Source organism: Pavona decussata, unplaced genomic scaffold (genome assembly GCF_977016875.1).
Source record: "Pavona decussata unplaced genomic scaffold, jaPavDecu1.1 SCAFFOLD_96, whole genome shotgun sequence".
NCBI classification, from domain to species: Eukaryota; Metazoa; Cnidaria; class Anthozoa; order Scleractinia; family Agariciidae; genus Pavona; species Pavona decussata.
Genome location: NW_028145513.1, coordinates 1,100,496 through 1,124,119, shown reverse-complemented (window position 1 = coordinate 1,124,119; position 23,624 = coordinate 1,100,496). Strand labels below are relative to the sequence as shown.

General features: G+C 38.7%; 1 protein-coding gene and 1 long non-coding RNA gene across 3 annotated transcripts in view; one reads left to right on the top strand and one right to left on the bottom strand.

Moving 5' to 3' along the window:
* LOC146472855 (uncharacterized) overlaps window positions 1-4,161 on the top strand; it is a 117,889-nt gene extending 113,728 nt beyond the window's left edge. The window contains exon 2 of the long non-coding RNA XR_014866505.1: window positions 3,226-4,161. This is a non-coding gene — a long non-coding RNA (uncharacterized LOC146472855). The remainder of the gene's footprint in view (window positions 1-3,225) is intronic.
* Window positions 171-22,423, bottom strand: LOC146472854 (F-actin-monooxygenase MICAL1-like). Of its 2 annotated transcripts, none has more exons than XM_085119095.1 (20): window positions 21,665-22,423; window positions 18,969-19,070; window positions 18,452-18,810; window positions 17,172-17,429; window positions 16,107-16,449; window positions 15,592-15,730; window positions 15,152-15,200; window positions 14,412-14,553; window positions 13,544-13,650; window positions 13,216-13,281; window positions 12,615-12,758; window positions 11,509-11,761; window positions 9,214-10,569; window positions 8,678-8,790; window positions 8,225-8,426; window positions 7,679-7,775; window positions 6,178-6,251; window positions 5,035-5,143; window positions 4,822-4,868; window positions 171-2,420 (listed from the first exon to the last, which is right to left on the bottom strand). In XM_085119095.1, the coding sequence occupies exons 1-20, from the start codon at window positions 22,146-22,148 to the stop codon at window positions 2,401-2,403; spliced, it is 4,464 nt and encodes a 1,487-aa protein (XP_084975221.1). In that variant the 5' UTR covers window positions 22,149-22,423; the 3' UTR covers window positions 171-2,400. The 2 variants fall into 2 exon arrangements, with proteins under 2 accessions (XP_084975221.1, XP_084975222.1); XM_085119096.1 differs by having other exon boundaries at window positions 8,678-8,787.
* Between the last annotated feature and the right edge of the window lie 1,201 nt (window positions 22,424-23,624).

The window sequence follows — 23,624 nt, the reverse complement described above, 5'->3', positions numbered from 1 at the left end:
CTGGTGAGTCGAAAGAGTTACAGTTTGCCCTTTTTGTTTTAATCACGTGCCATGTTCTGCAACATCACGAGTGTATCACGATGTATTACAATCGTACATCGTGTTTTGATGGTAAGAAATAAGACCACGAAGGCTTCAAACAAGAATACTGGATCAACCTCAAAACTAACTTGACCATACGAAACAAACCAAAATGATTTTTTATTATTTTCTAGTTTGCTACTTTACACATTTTACTATATTTAATAATCGGATTCGTGTCTCTTTCAGGACCCCTTCCATGGTTTAAAATTTCCCACTTGGTCTGCAATTAAATACCCTTGTAATTTTCAACTTCATTTTAAACTATAAGCAAATTAACAGCAACGAGTCGAGGGTCCTTCTAGATCCTAGCCTCGATGTTTACCTCGGCCATAGTGGTTGATCGCAAGCTGATTAACGCTAATCGAGACGTGAACGTTAAAAACGTTTATCAAAGTTGAATTTAAATTCAGATTTATTAAAGCCAATTACAATTTCTTAAAAAAAACTTTTTTCTTACAATTGCATTTAATAAAAATAGAAAATAACAAAAATAAAATAAAAACAACAACTGCAACAAGCGGTTTATATGATTAGCATAATCATCCTTCGACAACCAGTCCCTGTATACATTCATGTGATGCTCACACATTTGGTGTTTGAAACAGCATTCTCGGAGACTCAAGGGCAGTCCAAATAAGTAACAAAGAGAACAAAAGCACTTAAAAATTAATGTTGCAATTCACCTGGCAAAATCCATGGAGGTTGAAAATGGGACAATGTTTTCCATCAACTCACCAAAAGTACCAGTAGCAGCAACAACAACAAACAGAAAAGCTTGCGACTATTTAAACGACACCCCGCTTTCGTCAAACTCGACACAGGAACGACCTTGACTCTACGTGAATGCATCAAACACTTCATGAAAGCACAGCGGAACAGTGCTCCAGCAGCAATGAATAACTCTCAATGAGATACCTTCAATCTTCGAAAAAAAGAAAAGATCTGGGTATGAATTGTGTCAGTGTTAATACCGAACTGATTTAAATTGACACTAATCCCCAAAACTAACCTAACCCAACTGCCAGAAAACGTTTTCAAATTAAACTTTCTCTCCACGTTTGGATATCAATATGCAATTCTTTATGCAGTTGCATTTTGTGGCTTTGGAAGTTGTACCAACAGGAAAAAATGCGAAAAGAGAAACTTAGATCGACTGAACTTCTTTCCTGAAATGACGTCACACCAGGTCTCGACCCAGTTCCCAAAGTATGTGGAGCTGATCCCAGAATTCTTTCACCTATTCAGTCGAATGTACGGGGGCTTAATGGCACTTTAAGCCAAACAGAAAACCATTAATCCAACAACCAATCATTTGCATTTAAAATTCACAATTATTTAAGTCATTTTAACAGCTACGAACGACTATATGGAATTTATAAACAATCATAACTCAACCCCATTAATTTTCTGAATTATGTGTTTGTACCACAGCCAAGACTTGACTTCAAGCCTAAACAGTCCCAACTGCACGGGCTTAACACTGCGAGAGTTTATTAGATATTTATAGCTCAAATTGTTTGGCGATATTATACACTAATAGTTAATGAATTTACTAATATTACTTTCTTTTTCACGCAGGTTCTTTTTAATTATATACATACTAGTTCATTTTATAATGAAAATAGCCATTTCTTTTTCTTCAGCAAATAATTTTCCTTCAACAGGAAATAAGGCATTGACGTAAATTATGTTTCAAATAACAACTACCTAAAGTTAAGGCATCTGTTATTTGACAAGTTCTGACAAGTTATTTACGACAAGTTATCAAATCTTTTTCGATATTTGATATTTTCCTGTAATCTCCTGAAACGTCTGCTTAAAAACGTATCAATACTGTAAGCAATGAACTGGGATCAGTGTTGGGTACGGAAGAGACCCTTGCTTTCTAATATTAGTTTAAAGCACACCAATCCGTCATTGTACCAAAGCAGTTAATAACTTACGCGAGCTATTAGCTAAAACAAGCCAATGATATTGTATGTGTCGTTTTGACTGAGACTTCTTTTTCACAAAAGAACAAATTCTGTAGATAAAACCATTACCCCAATAAATTCTCGAATTCTCTTAATCGTAGATTTAAAAGATATTTTCTATTTCGCCTTTTTTCAGGCAATTTGGTTATATACAGGTAACTTAGACTAAATTCACTAAGTCAAGTCTTGTTACACCATGTTCTGATAACGTTCTAAAGGGCGACTTTTACTTCATGTGTTTTTCTCCGTATCCATGGTATAGTGGCTATACCAATTTTGGGCAGACTGGAAGGGTCAAGATTAAGATCCACGTGATGTAACCTCCGAAGCTCGTCTTCTTAGATTAAACTGTCGTTATGAAGCCTGTTAAGAAAAAATAATAAAGTAAATAAGATAATGTTAAAGCATCAACTTCCACCTTCAATATGTAAGTTTTTCAATAGCTTGTGCAATCATAAGGTCATCTTTTACTTTATCCAAACTATAAATATTTTTGAGATGTGCTGTTATCTATTTTGTGGTTATCAGTTAGTTTGTTTATTTATTTATTTTTATCACTTTTTATTTTTAGTCATTCGGTTATCATCAGATTCTTTACTGATCAACTTGCTACTTTTTTCGGTAAGTATACATTTAATAATCCGTTTAAGATCGCTCTACCCTATTTGTTATTTTTTTTACTGTCTTATTTATGTATATCAATGTATTACATGCACATGTAGTTATTCAGGAAAAAGGTTAATCTGAGTAGTTTGTAATGCAGCCCGTTCCCAGGCCTCTACGCGCTTATTGAAACACCCAGCTTGGCTATGGGGGCTTGGAGCTCAACGCGAAAGCACGTCTTCCCGATCAGCTCAACGGGTGACGTCACATTTCACCAGGACGAGGCTGACCAGATTTCCGCGCCAAAATTCGAAATTTCGGTGAGACATATCGCTGTTATTCTATTGAGTCTTCATAGCGTGTGAAGTGACCACTCAAAGATGTGAAAGGGTAATAAACAAACAGAGTAAAGACTGGGTACAACTCTTCAAAAGAGTTGTATCTTGTTGTCTGTATTAAAGACACAATAGAACTTCTCGGATTAACCTTTAACCTATATACAGCTGTTTAGACAAAGGTTGTCCAAAAAAAGCGTAAAAGCGTACGCGACAATGCCGAAAGGTAGTCTGGGAAATACCCAATAAATTTCAATAAAAGCTCAGAATCCATATTGCCCTCCATCTCAAGTCTTCACTGTACGGCCGAGGCATTATGGATTCTGAGCTTTTATTGAAATTTATTGGGTATTTCCGGCATATCCCAGCCTACCTTTCGGCATTGTCGCGTACGCTTTTACGCTTTTTTTGATAACCTTTGTCGAAACAGCTGTATACTGAGATTACCAAAAGGTCACACTGAGTTTCATCTAATTTAATAAGTTGTTTATTTTCGTTCTTCCTGTATTGTTTATCCTCTTCGTAGTTTGTTTATCCATTTACGAGTTTTTTCTTCCTACTTTCGTTCTTCCTGTTAATTTTTTTTATCATATTTATTTGTTTATTTTTTAGCATTAATCATTTAGTTTTCTTATTGTTTACCAAGTTGATTTTATACCATTCATTCTTAGATCTCGGGCTATTCACTTGTTATGTTTGGTTTAACATTTCTATCTCTATCATCCGTTTATTCACTTCCTATATTACTTGTCAAGTGTTAGCATAACGTTATTTCACTTAACTGATTCTGCAAGCCGTTCGCCTTTTGTACATGGCTGCCCAACGGAATGTGAACATGCATCAGTTAGTAATTACAAAACTACAATGTTAGTCCGTTATTTTAAAGTTGTTATAGAATGTAAATCGCTGCTGAAAAATGGTTTGTTAGGAAGTTTTCCTTGCAAAACCTCACACATTCAACAGCTTGTCATGAGCTCAGCTTGTCATCTACAATACAATCAGTGAACGCATGAATTCACGAAACACAGTTTCCAAGATTTAAACTGTGTGTTGTGGCTCTTTGAGTTTTCTAATTGCATTTTCATAACGCTGGTTTAATATTGAACGTATTAAGTCGCTTTTACAGGTTGTACAACCAGCGTTTAGTTTCAATCAAAAAACGATAACAGAAAAAAATAATCCACATATTTATTGTAAAATTAAATTATTAAGTTATTAGGTAAGTTGGAAAACTTTATTTTGGCAGGGTAGCTCATTCAGCTCAATAGCTAGTATCCAAAGGGCCCTATATCTAATTACACTAAACTTCAATACATTAACAAACAAGACCTTTCATCCAATTAAAGCGACCTTCCCACTATATTTTACAATAGGGACAGACACGGCCTCGTCCACTTTGGCAATCCTGCAAATTTTCCCCATCGATTTACTATTCGAAGTACAAAACTCGGCCGTGTGATGACGTTACGCCTCCCAAATTTGGTTCGTACAAATGATTGGCTAAAAGAATCACTACCATTCAGATATGGGATTGCAAACCAGTTGAACTCAGGAAAACTGAGAAACAACTCCACAGCTCTAGCGGGCGGTCAGAGGGGGACTCAAACTCGAGACCTCCGGATCACATGTCCGATAAACTGGGGATGTTGAATTGCACGTTTTGTGCTACTTTTTGTGTCGTTCGGCGACGCGAATCTCAGTGGAATCTGCATGGGAACGACGCCTGGAATTATTTGAACAAAGATAACACTGACAAACATTCTGTCAATTTAAAAATGTGCGAAGCAGGATGGTTTGTGCCAATGGTCGAGAACACATCTACAAACCTTTGGCTGCAATCATGGAATCAAAAAGTCTGTCTTCCTCTTGTTCCCTGGAAAAGAAGACAACGAATATTTTGAAACAGAGCACAGATTTTTCATTGTACTGTCAATTGCCATTCTCAAGTTCATAGTTTTTTGTTGACTTTTTTTGTGATCGTTGCTGTAGAAAGTTACCTGGGAAATGATACGATACGGCTGTTTAGTTACTCCACTTACCGTTTTCTTTCTTCGTCTAACAGCTCCACTAACATGTTTCTCTGCTCCACGATATCTACCAATTGTTTGGTCTTTTGCTGTATGACTCGATTGTCATGTTTTGATGGATCTGTTAGAATATCGACAAATAAAAGAAGAAACTTTTTAAAAATTTTTATGCAATCATCACGACCATAATCGAACGAAGTTCATTCGACATGGACATCCAAAATTAATGGAAGGAACGACAACTAGCGATTGAGAAAAACAGCTCTTGAGTCTGTGGATGAAATCCTAAGCTGTGGCTGTTCGTGCGATTGCTATTAAACAGTATTTAACTGTGGAACAGCTGTTTATCACATTGCACGAGTTGGTTTCAAGTTGAGTTTATATTAAAAAACCTGTGAAGAGAGTTCTACTCAGAGTACCTTTAACCCTCCTTTGCTACTGCGCATACGTTCTACGCATCTTGGGATGGTCCGAGAAACCCTGGAGCCTACTTATTCAAAGGTATTTTTGCGCGATTTATGATTTTTATACAATAAAGAATTGAAAAAATGTCACTTGTGAAATGTTCGTGGCTAGCCACGAACATTTCACAAGTGACATTTTTTCAATTCTTTATTGTATAAATTTCAACTCGTGTACGTGCGGTTGGGAATCCTTCTGCGATAGAGGGCCAGACTGCTAACATCTTGAATTTGCGAACGGGACTTTGAGCGCGATGCTCAACGAGTTTGCCTACAAATTCTAAAGGTCTCTGAAGAGTCTCTTGGCCGAGACGAAACGCCGCGTCTGATTTATGATTATACGGGAAAAGCAGATTTTAGCAAGAGTTATTGGAATTCAAAAAGGGTTAGGGGTAACCACGCAATTCTGAAAAAAAAATATGCCATATTGCTATGTATTTTAATGATTTTTAAAATTATTGCTTCTTAATTATCTCTGAAAAATGCACGGTTACTCAATACTTTCTTTTTAGATTTCAATAGTTTTTGCTAAGATCTTCTTTTCTCGCATAGTCACATACATGTACCACGCAAAAATACCTCTGTATTTGAAGGCACCATCTTTATGTAAGCTGTAAAATGGATTTGCATTTTCGTTTAGGGCACTCTTGGTTATGGATTCGCACTACTGTAACTATTTAAAGACATGATTTACCTTCCTTCATGAGAAGTTCTCTTATCTCCTGCTCAAGTCTTCCCTGTTGATCCTCAAGTTGAATGGAGTTAGCACTGAAAGCAGAACATCCATAATTAAGATTACTACTGTTTGTAAAACTTCTAAACGCTTCGTCTGTTGCGCCCAAACTTCGTGATTGGCTTAGCGCGCCTCAAAATTTCCAATCCATTTGCGCTCAGTTTGTGCATGCCTCTTTAACGGAGGAAAATAAACAGTCCTATCAGTATCAACAACTCGATTTCTTTAATAGAATAGCTGCTTAAGGCCGCCGGATGCAACTAATAGAAGGTCGATCTGTGATGGACTAGCGTCTCAACCAATGGTGCAGTAACATTCCTAATGTAATCATGCTACGGAAACGGTGTCAAAAGCCAGCCATGTCCATCACTGAGTTTTTGAACAAAGCTTCTCAGACTCATTACATTCAAAAGCCAAAGACAAAGGAAATCATGCACGGTGACGTGTTTGGATATCTGGTGAAAAGCTCCTTAATTTCTCCTTCAAAATCAGTTTGTTTGAGAAGTTATATCAAACACTCGTAACAGTGTTTCATTAAAATATCAAAAACCTCGAAGTTCGTCAAAAATACTCCGCTACGCGTCGTAATTCCAACCCTCTTCTCGGTGTTTGATTTGTGATGAAACACTGTGTCTCGTGTTTGATATATTACATCTAGTTGTTGTATAGTAGAAATCTTCGAAGAGTGATGTGACTAACTTTCCTCTTAGGTGCACATTTCTCTCACTCGTACGATCTAGAGTGCAGCATTGTGGTATATATTGGCGCATAAACTTTGCGTAAGCGCGTCAAACTTTGGCGCCAAAATTTCACCAAGTAAGGCTGTTTACAAAGCCCTTTGGTAATTGAATACCTTGTGCGAACATGGCTATATTTGAATTCACTCTTGGCCACACCCTTGAAAACGCTAAGCTACAATTTAATCTGCTATCGAAGCAAGTTATTTAAAAGTTCCAGATATCTCGAAATAATAACTTCACACATTCACCAATTTATCGTTAATTCTTACGTTCTGTCCAAGAAAAACAAAATCTTGGGCCCCCTCACATGAAAAAGGCCTTGCAAGTGCGATCTCCCAGTTCCTTACTAGCACTTTTTCCTTAGTGGTAGCGGTACAACATTCATTTGTATCCTTCACAGTCGCATTGCCGCAGTTACCACCATAATCACCCACGGCTTGCTCCCGACTGGCCTCGTAGCTAAGTCGGTAGAGCAACGGACGATCAAAGCCGGGGATCGTGGGTTCCGGCGATTCCCTCCGAGTTCGGAATTTTTTTTTTTTGCCTCGTGCCATCTTCCATTTCCTTACTGGGGCTAACGCTTAGTGGGAAATTCATGGGCTCACTTTGGCATGTTAACATATAATGTAAAGTTACTTTCTCTGATCCATCACTCATTTTAGAATAACCCTGTCACAATATACGTTTCCTACACGAACACTGCTAACGGGTGAGGTACTTACTGAATAACCAGCTCGGACTCATATCGTATCAGCGCATTTTTCCTGTTCACCAATTTAAACCACTGTAACATCAACTGCTGCTCCTCTGATCCATTCACTGAACAAAATAAAAACAAACCAAAAGGGGTTAGTTTCTAAAGACGCTATAGTGCTGCGTCTTTGGGGGACTGAGAACAAATATTTGGTTTTATCAATCAATCATCCCTTAGTTGTACACGATTAGTAATAGGTAGCGAGTTGATAACGTTATTTGGCCACCCTTAAAGAGATTTGAGACGTCTCGAGCGTTAGCCCTTCGTCAGAGCGAATCGTCAGCTCTCGAAACTCTTTGCGGTGCCAAACTCAGTTGATGAAATCAAACATTCACAAAATAAACAAACGGTAGATCTCTAGAATATCTATCGGTGTACCGTCCAATACAATCCAAAGTAATCAACATAACCTCTTCTCACACAATCGCTAAACAAAACAGTTCTGTAAGGAAATGTAAAATACATGTACAAGGCTGTCAACAGGCTAGGAAAGGCTATGAATAACTGAACTCACTGTTTTCACTCCGGAGTGCTTTCTCTACAACAACTCCCTCGGTCTCAAGTTCTGCTTGTTTCACTGCCACTTCTTCCAGTTCGCGCTGGATCGACTGAGCCATACGCAGGCGTTTGTATTCACGTTGTTTCATAGCGGAGCGGATCTTGGCTTGCTCACGTCTTTTCACCTTATCATCTGGCATCTCGGTATTTCGTCTTCCCTGCAATACAAAGCAACATCAAACCCCAAGTGACTGACACTCATCTTCTTCAGGTTACGACGCCCATACATTGTCTTGCGGACAAGTTGTCAATTGGGACTCCGTCCTGCTACTACCCCCCCCCCCCCCACCCCCCGACACCGAAACGTTGTTCGTTTTTATCGTTTATTTTCACTTGTTTATGTATATCTAAACCTTTACTTATAATAATGAACAAAATCGAGTTAGCATTGACGCTCTTGAACGCTCACCTTGCCGAAACGCTTGGCGTTTGTTCGTAGAAGCTTGGGGCTGTTGTCAGCAATCAAATCGTCTTCACTTGATTCCGAGAACACTCCTTCCTCCTCTCTTTGTTTAATTGCTTCTACGAAGAAATGGTAAGTATAAACATGCGACAACCCTGTTCAATCTGAAAAAACAGGTAAAGGCGGTGTAGACGCACGAATAACACGCTTTTATACAATAGAGTGTGAAACTCGCGTTTTAATTGGTCTAGAGGAGTTTGTTATTTAAGTATAGACGCACGAATGACGTCATAACCACAGATAGTTCTTGTAGTCGAGGTCCTTCGTATGATATCACATTAACTAAGGTCACAGATTATACATAAGAGATTTAGATCCAAGTTTACCGCGAGCCGCGAACCGCTGGAGGTGACATGACCAGTCTTTCACGTCACGTTTGAGAAGACCTAAATCGAATTACGTTTGAACGTCGAACCGCAAACCGCAGTTAGAGGTTCGCGGTAAACTGGAACTAAGACTCTCTAAAGTCACTTTTCACATACCTCTCTCTGGAGTACTTATTCCATCATATACGTCCACGACGACAAATCCCATATCTTCTGCTTCCTTGGCTCCTTTCTTATCCCCTTTTTTACCTTTACCAAAATGAAACTTGGGTTTTCCGGTCTGTTTTCGTTTGACGATTTTCGTGGTCTCCTTCGTCGAGTGAAATGGTTCCTCCGCTGGAACTCTGGGTAAGGAGCGCCGCTGAGCACTGGGGCTGACCGCGGGCGCAGGCTCTTCCTTTTTCGTTTCAATCTCAACTGCTTCATCCTTAACCGGAGGAGCCTTTTTCCATTCCTCTCTCTCAGCCCATTTATCTTTAACTGTTGGAGGGCGGAAATCGTTGGCCATTAAGTTTGTTAATCTCGCTGCTCGAGAGGCGACAAGACCACCAGCAGGTTTCCTTGGTTTGTAATTTAACGGTGACGTAGGCGACGTCGGTGAGGTTGGAGATCGGGGAGGAGAAGTCGGTTCGTTCGTTGTTGGCACAGAAACCGTCTTAGACCCAGCCTTGACTTGTTCAGCAGCTTTCTTGTCTTTAGAAGGAGCGGGTGTGTCGTCATCGAGTTGAATGTCTACCACTTTAAGATGCATGTTCTGTTTTCCACTTGCAATTTGACTAATCCCTTCAAGTGCTTCCTGAGTTTTCTTATCCTCGGGATTGAAAAAAGTCGATAATGGCGGATACATGGCTCGGCGTTGCTTCGCCTTCTTTCTCTCCAGAGTCCCAAGCTTTTGGACCATCCCTTCCTGTGCATCTTGTTTCTTTAGCCATGATTTACCAGCAGCTGCAGTCTTGACAGCATCGATGACACCCTGCCACTCTTCTTTTTCTTTCTTCTTTCGCTCATCCGCAGATGTATCCTCCATGATGATATCGACTGCAACGCTTCTGGGTACTCCTGTCTTGGCACCAGGTGTGGTAGGTCGCCCGGCATCCTTGGCCTTACGCCCTTGATCTCGTGGCGGCATCTTTAGCGGTGGAAACTCTTGTTTCTTGGTACCTCCTTTGCCTAGATCGTCATCAAAAGTGTATCCTTTTCCTTTTTCTCGCACAGTTTTGTCTGACCTTCGCACAGAAGCAATACTGGATCTGCGCAAAGGACGAGCCTCTAGTCTCTTGTATTTCCCAAACGAGCTGGAACGCTCAGATTTACCTCTCTGACGATCTTCTTCCTCGTCATCGATTTCCTGGTCGTCATGGTAACCGTTCATTTTAGCAGCACCGCCTTCTCCTTTGGGTTTAAATCCAACAGGTTCATTTGTAAACTCGACATTCTTGAACAAGGTATCGGGTGCAGCAGATTTCGATTTCAAGAGTTTGGGTCTGCCTCTTCCAGCTACTTCCACTTCATCTGAGGGGAAAAAATACTTTGTTACAAATCCCCAAATACAATTAAAATTCTTCATCGAAAGGCAGACTAAGTTTTAACCACGTAAATCCGAAAACCCTCGTGAATTTTTATACATAAACAGAGGAGAAATGTAAGCAGCTTATAGCTAAGAAGGGAGATCAATTCATATGCCAACAAATTTCAGTCAGCTGTATTGTAATATACATATGGAGTAATGTGTAAGTAATTTTAATATACATATGGAGTAATGTGTAAGTAATTGTAATATACATATGGAGTAATGTGTCCAACAGAATTTTCGTTTTCTGCCGGCTTAACATTTATGTCATAAAAGGAAAGAAGCTAAGTTCATTATCACAGCCAATAAAAACATATCTGCTGTTGGTAGTAAACTAGCCGATAAAAGTAGAAGGTACAAAATAATAGTAATTATCAAATTATATCGCGCACTTTACAAAAGGGACATCCGAGACGCAACCTCAAGCTAGATAAAAAAAATCCAAGTAAAGCTGCTATGGCGTGTTTACTGAAATCTGACGGAGCTAACAGATTCAAAACAAGAGGCTTCTAATGTAATATCAGTTTAAATTTTGTTTTTGTTTTTTTGTTGTTGTTGTTGTTGTTGTTGTTTTTCCTTTATTAAAATTCACGATAGGATTCGAGAGGACGGATAAAAATGTGCGTTCAGATCAGATCAGAGTACGAGTACGACTTTCAAATTTCAAATCAGTCACATCCCAGGACTCTCGCGCCTTCCTGTTGTTTACCAGCAGATAGGAAACCCTAGAAACAAGATTAGTGTGACAAGCGGTTATCTAAACCACGGAAAACTAGATTTGAAAAGTTGTACTCGTAGTCAAATCCGAAGCTCCCTAATGTATGGCCTTTCTGCTCAAAGCTCCCCATAAATCTACGCCTGGTGTGAGCCAAGCTACATACCGACTGGTTCCTCTTGCATCTTGTACAACAGCTGATCGTAGTGCAGCCGGCACAGGAAGTGGCCCTGATCCCCGTCTGATGACGGAGGTATGTAGGAGTAGGTACCAAGCCTTAGCGTACAGCCGCATTTCTCACACAGGAAACATTCGCGATGGAAGAAATGTCCCTCAGCTGACAGCCTCTCCATCAGATAAATACGACGATTACAGAAGAAGCATTGTTCACTGGAGTCCCTCACTGAGGGAATGATGTTCTGAAAATTTATCAGTAGAACAGTAGAGACATTAGAAAGATTTAGAATCGTGTTTACGGCAAACTGCAAAGTGAAATTCGCGCGTATGTTTTCTTCGAAAAAAAAGGGGGGGAGAGATAGATGAGCGTCGTGCTAAATAATTTGGCCTTTAATGCTAACCCAAATCTACTGAATTTTACTAACAAACTGAAAACAGCGAGCGGCAAATGAAGGATAAACATAGTCACGTGGTCATTTCTGCCGTTTGGCGTAAACACAATACTAAATCTCTCGATTGTAAGATATTTGAATGGTTTCCGAACAATGTTTTGTTTACTTTAATGAGTAAACTTTACTTTAATGAGTTCTCTGTTCGAAACAGAGAAAAACATTCTAAAAAAAACCCAGAGTAATGAAAAGTACTATGGAAAAATACTGCTTGCTAAAATCTACAGGAATTTTGCCGCTCGCTGTTTTCAGTTTTAATATGGTTTACGATGTAAATTTCAATATATTGTAGTTCTTTCTTTTTTAGCTAGAGTTAAAATAGGCTATTTAGTTAGGTGTCCACTATTAGTAGAGGGGACTTTTCCCCTCAGCTACATTCCTTTTGTGACACAATAATAAAGTTATTATTATTCATCTCACGACTCACTTGATACAGCACAACAAACAAAACCACGGGAAAGCTGAGAACGGTAGCTTTCATTAAAGGGTCACACTTGAGGACTTCATCTACTTTCTAATTGTAAAAAACTTCTAATGGACAATGAACAGGAAAACAAGAAAAGACTTTTCAGAGTGTCGCTGGTGTCTGTTATGGCAAGGTGTGGTTGACTGGGTCTGTAAGAGGTTGCAGTAGCCGTGAACTCACTTTCGTTCCAGTGTTAGGTCCAAACACTTGTGCCGCCAGTGCACTGATCCTATTACTCGCCTTACCAGTGGTGACAGCTGGGGCCTGGGACGAGGCCTGCTCAGGTGCAGTAGTATCCATGGGAACTACATTCTCTTCATTCTCCTAAAAGTAACGCATTTTTTTTAAATCTACTGCATGATATAATTTTTTTATAGGTTTCAGTTTTGCGTTTGTAGTTGTTGCTGTTTTGTTGTCTCTATTAATTTTTATTGAGTAGCAACGAACAATTAGGTTTCCAGGGCAAAAAACAGTTCTGTGCTTAACAAACTTCAGAACAATTAACTTGAATATTTTAAAAGAATTTAGAAAAATTAGGTAGTTTCAGTTGCAATATTTTTACACAATCAGTTTATGGTCTACAGATGCACATCAGCAGTCTGTGGTGCATGATCAGGTGATGGTAGTCTTGAGAAGGGCTATTGTTGGTACACATTGGCTGGCATTTCAATGATAACAAGCTGATGGGATTGACATGTACATGAATGACCACCTAATTTATTGTCAAGGCATGGCTTCCAGTTATCTCGTACTGTAAATCTCTGAAAGTATTCAAATGTACCTTAGTCACTGATGGTCTCCTTCGTTTGGGGGCACTATCAATAGTTTCTTCACTTCGCCTTTTTTCCTGCAATCAATCAATTACAATGATAAATATTATTATTACTTCAATGTTCCACTTCGGGAAAATTAATAAAGGAACCACCTTTTAATATTAAGTATGTTTTGCATACAATTAACAATTTATTTAAAACAGGAAGTTGTATAACAAAGCGTTCAGATACCAGTACTCATTCTGACTGATACCAATTAATTAAGACACAGCCACAATTGACAACTTTCTGCTGAGTCTACTACAATGTAGGTTCTTTGTACTTGTAATGGCTAACCTTGTGGGTGCGGCGAGATAATCGTGTTAATACTGACAGCTTGGACAGCGGAGACTTGGCTCTGAATTCATGCTGCTCTGAAACCAGCTTCTTCCCTTCGGTGGCAACTGCCAATCAATACTTTATTAATGAAAGTTCAATACATGTACAAGAATACTAAGGATTTGAAGAACTGACTAAACAGATTTATGCAGTCCTGGGGCTAGATTCACAAAGCATTAACATCATCATGACATCATCACTTGCAGTTACAGACCTCAAAGGAAACGTCTTTGGATGTACCATTTATCTTCCATGTTCACTTCCACATTATCAGAGCTTTGATACTTGCAAAGTTATGGAGGGGTGGGGGGGGGGGAAGAATCCTCCCCACCCCAGATCCCAGAAGACGTAAAAAGCCCAGTATAGATGTAAATTAAGGATTTTACAGACTTTATTCTTCAATAAAGAGTTTCAATAGCATGAGAATACAGCAACCTTTCATAACTCCCAGCCACTAGGGGTGTTTGTGAATGCTACAGGGAGTGATGAGAGGACGCTATCTTCAAGAGGCTGGAGTTTTTAAGAGAATAAAGTCAAAACTTTACTACTGAAGTGAAAAATTAGGACTGTCTAGTAAATTCAGTTGACCTTTGTGATAAGTGTTTCTGAGTATTACTAACAATACTCAGATTCAACAAACAGCTAGCTAAATCCAAACTTTTAAACTGTAATCAAATTACCATACAGTGTACTAATTGGCATGCATTACTCATTTCAATCCTGACAAATAGGACCATTTACCTATACAATGTACAGGACTACCTACAGCACCTAGACTAAACCAATTTAGAAATAATGTTTATTGAGAAATAAATAACCATATTACCTGGGGTTTCATTCTTAAAGACTTCATGGTATTGTGATACATAACTCACTATCATGAGCGTATCAGGTACTTCCTTCATGGCCATTTCTTTAGCAGACATTTGAGGAGGGATGCCGAGATGCTCTTCAGCCACATCAAATGCCTGACAACATAAAGTTGGAACAGTTAGGATGGTTGAGTAACGTTTATTCTAAACATTTTCTGGATTTTCTCAGCATCAAGATTTTGGGAGTTAAATCGAGTTAGTGTATACCTGTATAAGTGTCATGTGATGAAAATATTATTTAATAAATATAGTTTCCTGCCAAGAACAAATCACTGACCACCTAATACACTGTATAAGATTTAAAGCATGGACCCAGCAAACAGCTTGGAATAATACCAATCAAGGGGTTAAGGTATTACATATAGGTCCAGAGTTTGTGTCTGGATCTGACAGTAAGGAATTGTCTCTTGGTAGCTCCTCAGCCACGCTTGCAAATAGCCAACTAAGTTTGCCTCCTGCCACTCAGGATTTTTAACCTGTTATGTTGAGTTTGGATTGCTTGTTTCTGAGTATTTGAATGGAATCCCTGTAAACTTGCCTTGTCTAAGACTAACTAACTGCCATTAAACAAACAATAATGTATTTACTGTACTTCACAGCTAGATAGTTTATTACATTACTCCACTTGCACCTTTATATTTCTACGTTTTTAACTTGTGAAGGTGTAGAAACACTAGTTTCAGACATGTCTTACCAGTTGAAGGTTTGCCAAATGATCTTTTGGTGATAAAGAAAAATAATCACTAAAAGAAACAGAATAAAATTATTATTCACACAGCAATAAAAAATGATGTTCTCACATTAAACTCCGGTGTTAACATATTCACAGCATAACTTTGTAATGTCAGTAAAATCACTGCTGAAGTCAACTACTGAAGTATACTGTTACTACAATATTATAACACAATTTGCGACAACTTGAAAAAAGAGCTTATCCACCATAATTATTTTAAGTAAAAAATGTAATTACAACAAAAAATAAAGGGTAATGAAAGGCAAACCACATTTTGCAAGTGGATATTGAATTCAGCATGACGACATTAAGAGCTCTGTACACGAGTTTGTTAATAAAAATGATGTTATTGACAAACTTTCTTGTTTAATGAAGGCTGAGACAAATCATGCATATCTTACATAAGGTCAGGTCTATAACGATGAATAATGGCACAGAAACCAAGCCCATTCCTCCAAGAAGTTGACATGTCATTGATCTTGACATTCCTGTACTTCCTTGTCTGTTCTTGGCACCATTTCAACAGATTCCTTGCATTGACTGCAATGAAAAATGAAAATAGAAATACATGTATTGGTAGACCATCATATATTTAAATCATAGTTCAGTAACGTTCACTAGCTTGCCTTTATTTACAGCCTGATTCAAGTACTGGCAATAAAGATTGCTTTTTTTCAAGGGCTCATTTCTTCCAGAAATTCATGGGTCAGGTGACATGTGCCTCCCCCACCCCCCTCCTGCCCCACAAGTGAAAAAACTTTGAATGTGTCTCCATAATCTTCGATTACAGCTAGTTATTTCATATAATTTACATTCTAAATAACATGTCATTAAAGCAAAGGGTTGGAATGTTTATTGGAACCACTCATGTGAACCGTGACATGCTGATTTTCCAAGACATACCCAAACCCCTTACCTCCTCCCTCAATATTGCTGAGGTCCTTGCTTGTGTCCATGGGTTCAGGGCCAGCATACTGGTCTATGGGCCCATCTTCATTGTCAAGCAAGTGTTTTACTCTGTTCTTGGAGACAGATTCCTTGTTCAAGTTAGGGTACCGTGAAGCAGGATTTATGCCAAACTCTTCAAAATTCTTGGAAATGTTCTCTGGCGTTGTCTGAGCAAGAAGACGATAAATGCTGTCTCTTTCAGAAAGAAGATCAAGAGGTTCTCGGCCCATGCCCCAGCCTCTCATTGTCCAAGCTGCATCAAAACTGCCAAGAAATCCACGTGCACACCCAGAGCCTGTTGGCCAAAAGGGCTGAAAGCAGCATACTGTTTTAGAATAGTGTGCATTAGGTCATAACAGGCTATTGTAAACTTTAAAAAAATATCCATACCCCCAAATGTAAAGGAAAGTATGAAATTGGATGGAAATTTTCAGAATCTTGCAGACCCTGGTCTCCACGGAAAACTTTTCTCCATATTGTCTCTCCATTAACCCACTGAGGTATTCAGGTGTACATGTAATAATGTAAAGTTGATACCAGTGAACTGTGATGGAGTATCATCCCATCTGGGAGGGAGGGGGGGGGGAATGCTGACCTAAACACTGTTTGTCCTGAAACATGCCATGGACATTTATTTCAACAATAGTTATGGGAAATTTTTGCTTCTTGAGTTTTGAACAATTTTCTGTACTTGATAGTAAAAAATAAGTATGAATTCAACCTTCTTTTGTCTCTCTTACTATTTCTAGCCTTTTTTGATTGGTGACAGTTTTGTTGGAATCAATGTTCTAATCAGTTTTTCTGACATCAACTAAAAAAAAAGGAGGGGCACATATACTGTACATGAGAGGTCTACCTAATAATTAAGACTCTAGATCTAGGATGATACGCACAGTCAGATGCTTTACCAAGGAAAAAAAGGAAACATTGTATTTTTAACTGAGCTAAATTCAGTATAATCCATGTTTACTAGTAACAGATTGAAGTGATATAATTATGATTGACAAACAGTAATTTCCTAAGTTATGTCTACCTCAAGCAAACTGTCTCCCACCACCAATGCAAGAAGTCGCCGTCCTCTTCTTTCATAGATTTTAGCAGCATGCTCTGAGTGATACAGTGATGTGAAATCAAACATGGCCACATCTTCCTTCTTATAATGATTCAAGGCAAAATCAAGATTGGGAAGCTGGTTGCTTGTGGAGAAGTTGGCAGCTTCTCTAGCATACGTCAACAGTTTCTCATGGTTTACGTTGCCTTGTTGAAGAAGATCATAAGCATCCTGGAAGTCCTATAAAATAAAATGTTAAAAAAAATACAGCTACAGTATAAATCTTACAAGTCTTTATTTAGTAAGGGTAGCACTAGCCTCCCACGCAGACGTTCTTAGGGGTTCGTCACGCGTTCCTGCCCCACGAACGTCTGCTGAAACGAACAGCCACTTCCGTTCGTCGGCAAATTGCCTTTGTCTGAACAGACCAATCAGCATTGACTCATTATGACAAGTAAAGCCAATCACACACTGCGAAACAACGGAAATCATCACCTGCTTCCGGACGTGCATATACGATTGAAATTTTTCCTTCCACAACACCCTGCATTTTCTCCAGTTTGTCTACCTGGTCTTTCATAAGATTTACAAGCGGCAAAACCACAACAACAATCAGTGACCAGCAGCTTCGAGAATTGAATTGTAAACAAACGATAGAGCTTGATAAATAAGTAACTTTCTAAAACCAGTTGGAAGGTTTACGAACACATCAGTTTTCTTCTGTGCAAATTGCACTATGACTTCTCTTTGATACACATTCAACTCCCTTATACCAAACGTTTGGTACACATGACCAAAAACCCCAGGCCAAAAACCACATTTAAGTCCGCCATTCTGTCTCAGGTAATATTTTTAACATCAAACACAAGTTTACCCAAAGTTGGGAAACGGCTCCTGATTGGTCCGCAGTCGACGAACGGAAGTGGCTGTTCGTTTCAGCAGACGTTCGTGGGGCAGGAACGCGTGACGAACCCCTAAGAACGTCTGCGTTGGAGGCTAGGGTAGCACTTATTACATGTACATTGTAGCTTGAAGCGAACGAACCTGTGGCCCTCCAAATTACACTCTATAAAAATTTTATAACAAGCTAATAATAAATTACTAAAAATGATCTAAAATTTAAGCAAACTTGTCTAATAAAAAATTCAGGATAAAAAGATAAATTGCCAGGGAATGTGATTTCAAGAGAAAAATGCTAGGTAAAAAGGTTTGTTTTCCACTTTCACATATTTCTAAAGTTGCATCTACTGAACATCTCTCACCTTCTTGATGACTCCTTTCTCAAGCAAACTTTTCTTCTTTGCACACATGACAAAATAATGCGTCTCATCTTTGTAGTACACAATGTTCTCCAAGTCAATACCAGTAGTTTCTTTGAGGTCTTGAAAAAACTGTTGATTAAAGATGAATGCTACACCGCTGATCTCTTCCACTCGGGCCTCCTCTTTTGTATTTCTGTTCATAAAATTGACAGTAATCCCAATGGCAAGTTTACCGCGGAATTCTTTACCTTTGAAGCCTTTTAATGCTGCTCGTCGGCCATCTGCACCCACAACAATGTCAAAATCAAATTTATTGAGGAGATGTGATGGTGGGTCAAAGGCAGCTCTCCAGCCATGAGCTATAACAGATTTAAAAAATTGTAAGCAGCTAACATGAAGCAACAGTAACAAAGAGGAGGACTAGTACATAAACAGAGAGGGGAGGGGAGTGGGAAGGAGGAGAGTGAAAGGGAGGGGAGGGAAGGCAGAAGGATATATTCTAATTTCCATGACTTACCATCGGTTGGTTCCACTAAATTGATAAACCCACACTTGGGATAAACTTGTACTCCAAGTAGTAGGCAGACTTTGAGAAGAATAAGCTGAAGTCGACGAATACCTAAGAATATCAACAATATAACAAATTAACACAAAATTAAAGTCTGGCAATCTTGTAAATACAGCTGACACTAATATTGCTAATCTGGCTGTCAAGGGTGGGTGTTTGTGAAAAAGAGCGTCTGCAATCCAGAGTGACACAGCTCTAGATACACAGTAAAAGACCTGTGGTTATGCATGTATGAATTCACAGACTCCACTTGAGCATGAACAACCTAAAACAAGACCTCTGTTTAACTGATTAATAACTAAACATTATGGTGACATCAAATGGATTTGGTCAATCCACACAAGTCTTAATTGGCGCCGCCGGTGTTCCTTGAACAAAATAAATATATTAAATGTATGTTGTCAAGGAGAGTCCAAGGCTACATGTATTTTAAACTTCCCAAGGCCAGCAGACTGTCCACATTATATACAGGTGCCTCTAAACAGATAATTATTTCATTGTATAATATAAGCTCCAAACATAACTTGTCTGAATGGTTTCATTCAGCTTCACATTTGTGTATATCTTGACCTACAAGATCCTAATAACCAAGGTTATTTACTATTTTTGGAAGTTATTTCCTCAACCACTGCACTGTGGACCATTTCTATTTTTGGAAGTTATTTCCTTAATTACTGACTTCTCAGGAAATAACACAAAATGAGACAATGACATCTGATCATGAACTATTTCTACTTGGGAAAGTTGACTTTTTTTCCACTCTGCTCCCCTTCCTCTCCCTTAAAAATATCCACTATGATATGAAAAACTTTATAACATATTTGAAATTTTCAAGATTTTAATAAAATTGGTGCAAGGTTGCTTCAGGGTGTATGTTTTCTTATACAAATTTTTGACCTCAGAATAGAATACCATATTTCTTCGAATAATAGCTGGGGGCGATTATCTTTTTTCACACCGAAAGGGGGCAATTGTTGGAGGGAATGCGATTATTCGAGTGAGGCGATTATTTCAAATATTTCTCACAGGAGGTCGTGCGCCCTAAATATTTTGTTTTCTTATACCATTAAATCAAAAAACTAATCACATCAAAAATAAACCGAACATGGGCTTTTTTAAGTGTTTCAAATTTGTTTCATTGATTAAACAATGTTTAATGTCAATATCTTCAGTGCCAGAGCCTGAAAACGTGAAATGCCTCATTACCATAGAAAAAGCTATAAAAAAAAACAGTGCTTTTGTAACCATTCAGTTGTGACGATTAAATGAGCTTGTTTGTTACCCAAGATGCCAATTTTTAACTTGAGAGGGAGGGGATAAAAGAAAGAGAAAATGGCACGAGGGGGGGGTGGGAGTATTTTACATGTAAATATTTTCATCAAAGGCGGGCAATTATTCAAGGGAGGCGATTAATCGAGGGGCAGCTATTATTCGAGGAAATACAGTATTAGAATGTTGTGTCTTTTCTTAATATTAGGACAGAATAGAATATTAGCATCAATACCTTGTGATCAAAAGAAAACACCTCAAATGTTCACAAATTTAAAATAATTCATGCCCTAGACATCATCATCAGAAAAGGAAATTCATTGGTAATAAGACATACATGTATTATTTATATGAATATTTAAGAAATTTAGTCACATATTAAATTCACCCAGTTTTACAGGTATTTGAAGTGATACTTTTTCCCGGCTCTAAAATAACACCCCAACAGCTGATACTATACTGGGCACACAGCCAGCTTGCTGATGTACAATTGTTCAACTTTTGTTCATTCAATGCTGCAAATTAATAATTTATTTTTGTGTGGTAAAAATTAGCATGAGGTACAAGGAGTAGAATATGGTGATTTTCAACAAACTAGTGCAATATCAAATGATAGAAGTGTTTCACGTGGATATTTCCGGCGTTAAACAGCTTAAACAGTAGAAGCAGGTTTTCCTCATTTCGTGTGAAATTACCAGAAACCATTTTTTAACGTTTTCCCTTCACAGCATGAATTCGTGACAAAATAATACATCGCATCAGAATGAAAGCCACCCGTTGAATCTACTCTAAACAGACAAACACAGTATAACAGTATCAGACCTTATTCTCGCGTTTCCTTCATACGATCGTAAATCTTCTTGACTGGTTGCATGATGCGCACCGAATCAATTAAAGCATTATGTAAGGTTAATTATGTTCTTTAATACTCGAATGACATTATGCAATCTTAAGATTGTGTATTTTTCAGCAGAGGAACCACTTTTACGAATAAAAGTCGCCTATGTTTAGGACTACTGCAATCGGTAAACTTTATATTTTGTTCACAAATTTTCCTGCGCTCAAGGACATCACGTGCATGACATTTCGTCGAGAAACGTGCTGCGATGAACTACGATATTCGGGAAAAAATATAAATACTGAAAATGAGCATATCTTTAGCAAAAAATCAAACTATCTCTCTGGTTTGGATTAAGTGATTGTGTTCTGACGCCGAATGTACTCTATATTCAAGATAGAGCCGCTTGAAAGCTCTATAGAGATGACTCAATAATTAGGAGATCACTTTCGTCTGGAATGACGAACCATCGACATTTCCGGAAGTACCAGCACGAGAAATATAGAGTTCTAACAAGGAATTTGAATTGAGTACTTACTAATGTGATCGATTGCTCCAGCGCAGAACTGCCCGAAGAATTTCTTGGCTCCTAAATTTTTCAGGTCCACGATTAGAAACGGCCACAGATGCAATACATTGTTTCGAGAGAAGCGATCTCGCTTTTCTATAACAACAACGTACGCACCCAAAAGTGCGGATTCGATGGCGGTTCGCAAACCACACGGCCCAGCGCCTATAACCAGCACTTTGTTCTTGACACAAGGCTTGTTTTTGTAATCCTTATGCTCGGCTCTTTTGTCCAGTTTTGTCCACAGCGACTTGCACTTCCAAGAAGTTAATTTGGCCTTGAGGGAAGCATAACATGTCTTGTGATTACGGGGGTTGACATTCACACTCAAACATAGTTTTCGAAAAACGTCAAGGGTATCCGCAAGATCGCCAGACTGAAGAAAGGCGTCAAAGAGTTCATCTGGCGTCAGCGTGCAAATTTCTTCCTTGAAAAAGCCATCCTCTACATCCATGACGCCACGACTTTACTGACAAAATTATAAATATTAGCGAGTCGCCTTGGAGGAGTGGCTCTCATCGACGTTTGGCTGTCAACGCGGTAAATCGCTAGCATCATTCAACTTTATCGCTGCTGCGATCACTTGTGCCAGCACTTGTTCAATCGGCTTTGTCAATTGACCCATTTCACCTTAATTTAAGGCAGACACTGTCAAAAAGGAAGCAAAGTTGGACGCAATCTTCAAGTCAAACAAATGAAACAAACAACAACGAAGTCAACAGCTTGTCAGCGGTAACCCCGTGAAGAACTTCCCACTCTATTTATTTGCCCTTGTGGTTAATGGTTCTTTGTTTTTCCGGAAGCTGACATAAGTTTCTTTTTTTGTGTACACGGAAAATACGTGCTTTGTACAGAAAAATCTTTTGTATAAAGACTACCACTCTTATTTTCAATGCAAAAGTACGAAGCCGAGATAAAAAGAGATGCATATTTACCCTCTACCATCTGATCGTTTATATTGCAAATATTGACTTTGATCAGTTCACTTCCGGTTACATTCCAGTGAATAATTATAAATTCATTTTGCAGTGCAACTAGTCAGAAAGTTTATAACTGCATTTTGGGGAAATCGCTGCAATTTCTTAAACTCAGAGTATAGGAAAAACTGGAAATCTGGAATCATAAAAACTGGAATGTTTACGGAGGGGCTTCAAGAACAGTTTGTCCGTCACGTGAGTTTATCAAACTAGTAGATTGCGAGTAAAAACAACATTTTTAAGGCCAGTTTACACGACAGAAAAAAATAGAACGGTTCGAACAAAAAGTGGAACGGTACGGATAGTGTCTTTTGTGTAAACTATGCCGTGTCGTCGTTTTTTCGTGTAAACTATGTCGTGTAAACCGTACCGTTCCACGACGGGACCATAGGCGCCTATGGTCTCGTCGCGGAACGGCACGGATAAAGATTTGTTCCGTCCCCATCTTTTATGGTCTTGAGCATCGTGTAAACATGTACGTACCCGTTCCACTTGATTTGTTGCGAGCCGGCACTATTTTGTTCCCAGACATTTGCCCTTGTGTGTATGCGTATTCGGCTTTACTTCCTTACGACAATGGCGGAAAATCAAGAAAAGGGGCAGAAGACGAAATCGAGAATAAAAGCGATCCAAAAGGACGTTTGGGGTGATGAGGAAATTGACATGTTGTTGAATATATTTAGTTCGGAAACCATCCAAAGCTCATTAGAGGCTGCGAGGTCGCCAAGAGACAAAAACGCCATTTATCAGGAGGTGAATTTTTAAGAAAGCGTCTTCAACTTCACGAATGCAAATAGAAACAAACGCCCTGGAAACCCCAAATAGATTGGGTAGAGACCGATATCCGTCAGTTGAGCCTATAAAATACAGAAAAAAGGAAATCTTTTTTCTCACTTCAGCGGCCTTCCGCATTACAGTATCTTGAAGTATTATGTTCATTTGCAGTTCATCAA

Excerpts from the sequence above, each read along its gene's own strand:
- LOC146472854 (XM_085119095.1), bottom strand. The coding sequence starts at position 22,148 with ATGGATGTAGAGGATGGCTTTTTCAAGGAAGAAATTTGCACGCTGACG. Across the intron at positions 6,252-7,678 it reads GAGTCCGAGCTGGTTATTCA|TGCTAACTCCATTCAACTTG; the intron begins GTAAGTACCTCA and ends TTCTGCTTTCAG. Across the intron at positions 2,421-4,821 it reads TTCCATGATTGCAGCCAAAG|GCTTCATAACGACAGTTTAA; the intron begins GTTTGTAGATGT and ends TTTTCTTAACAG.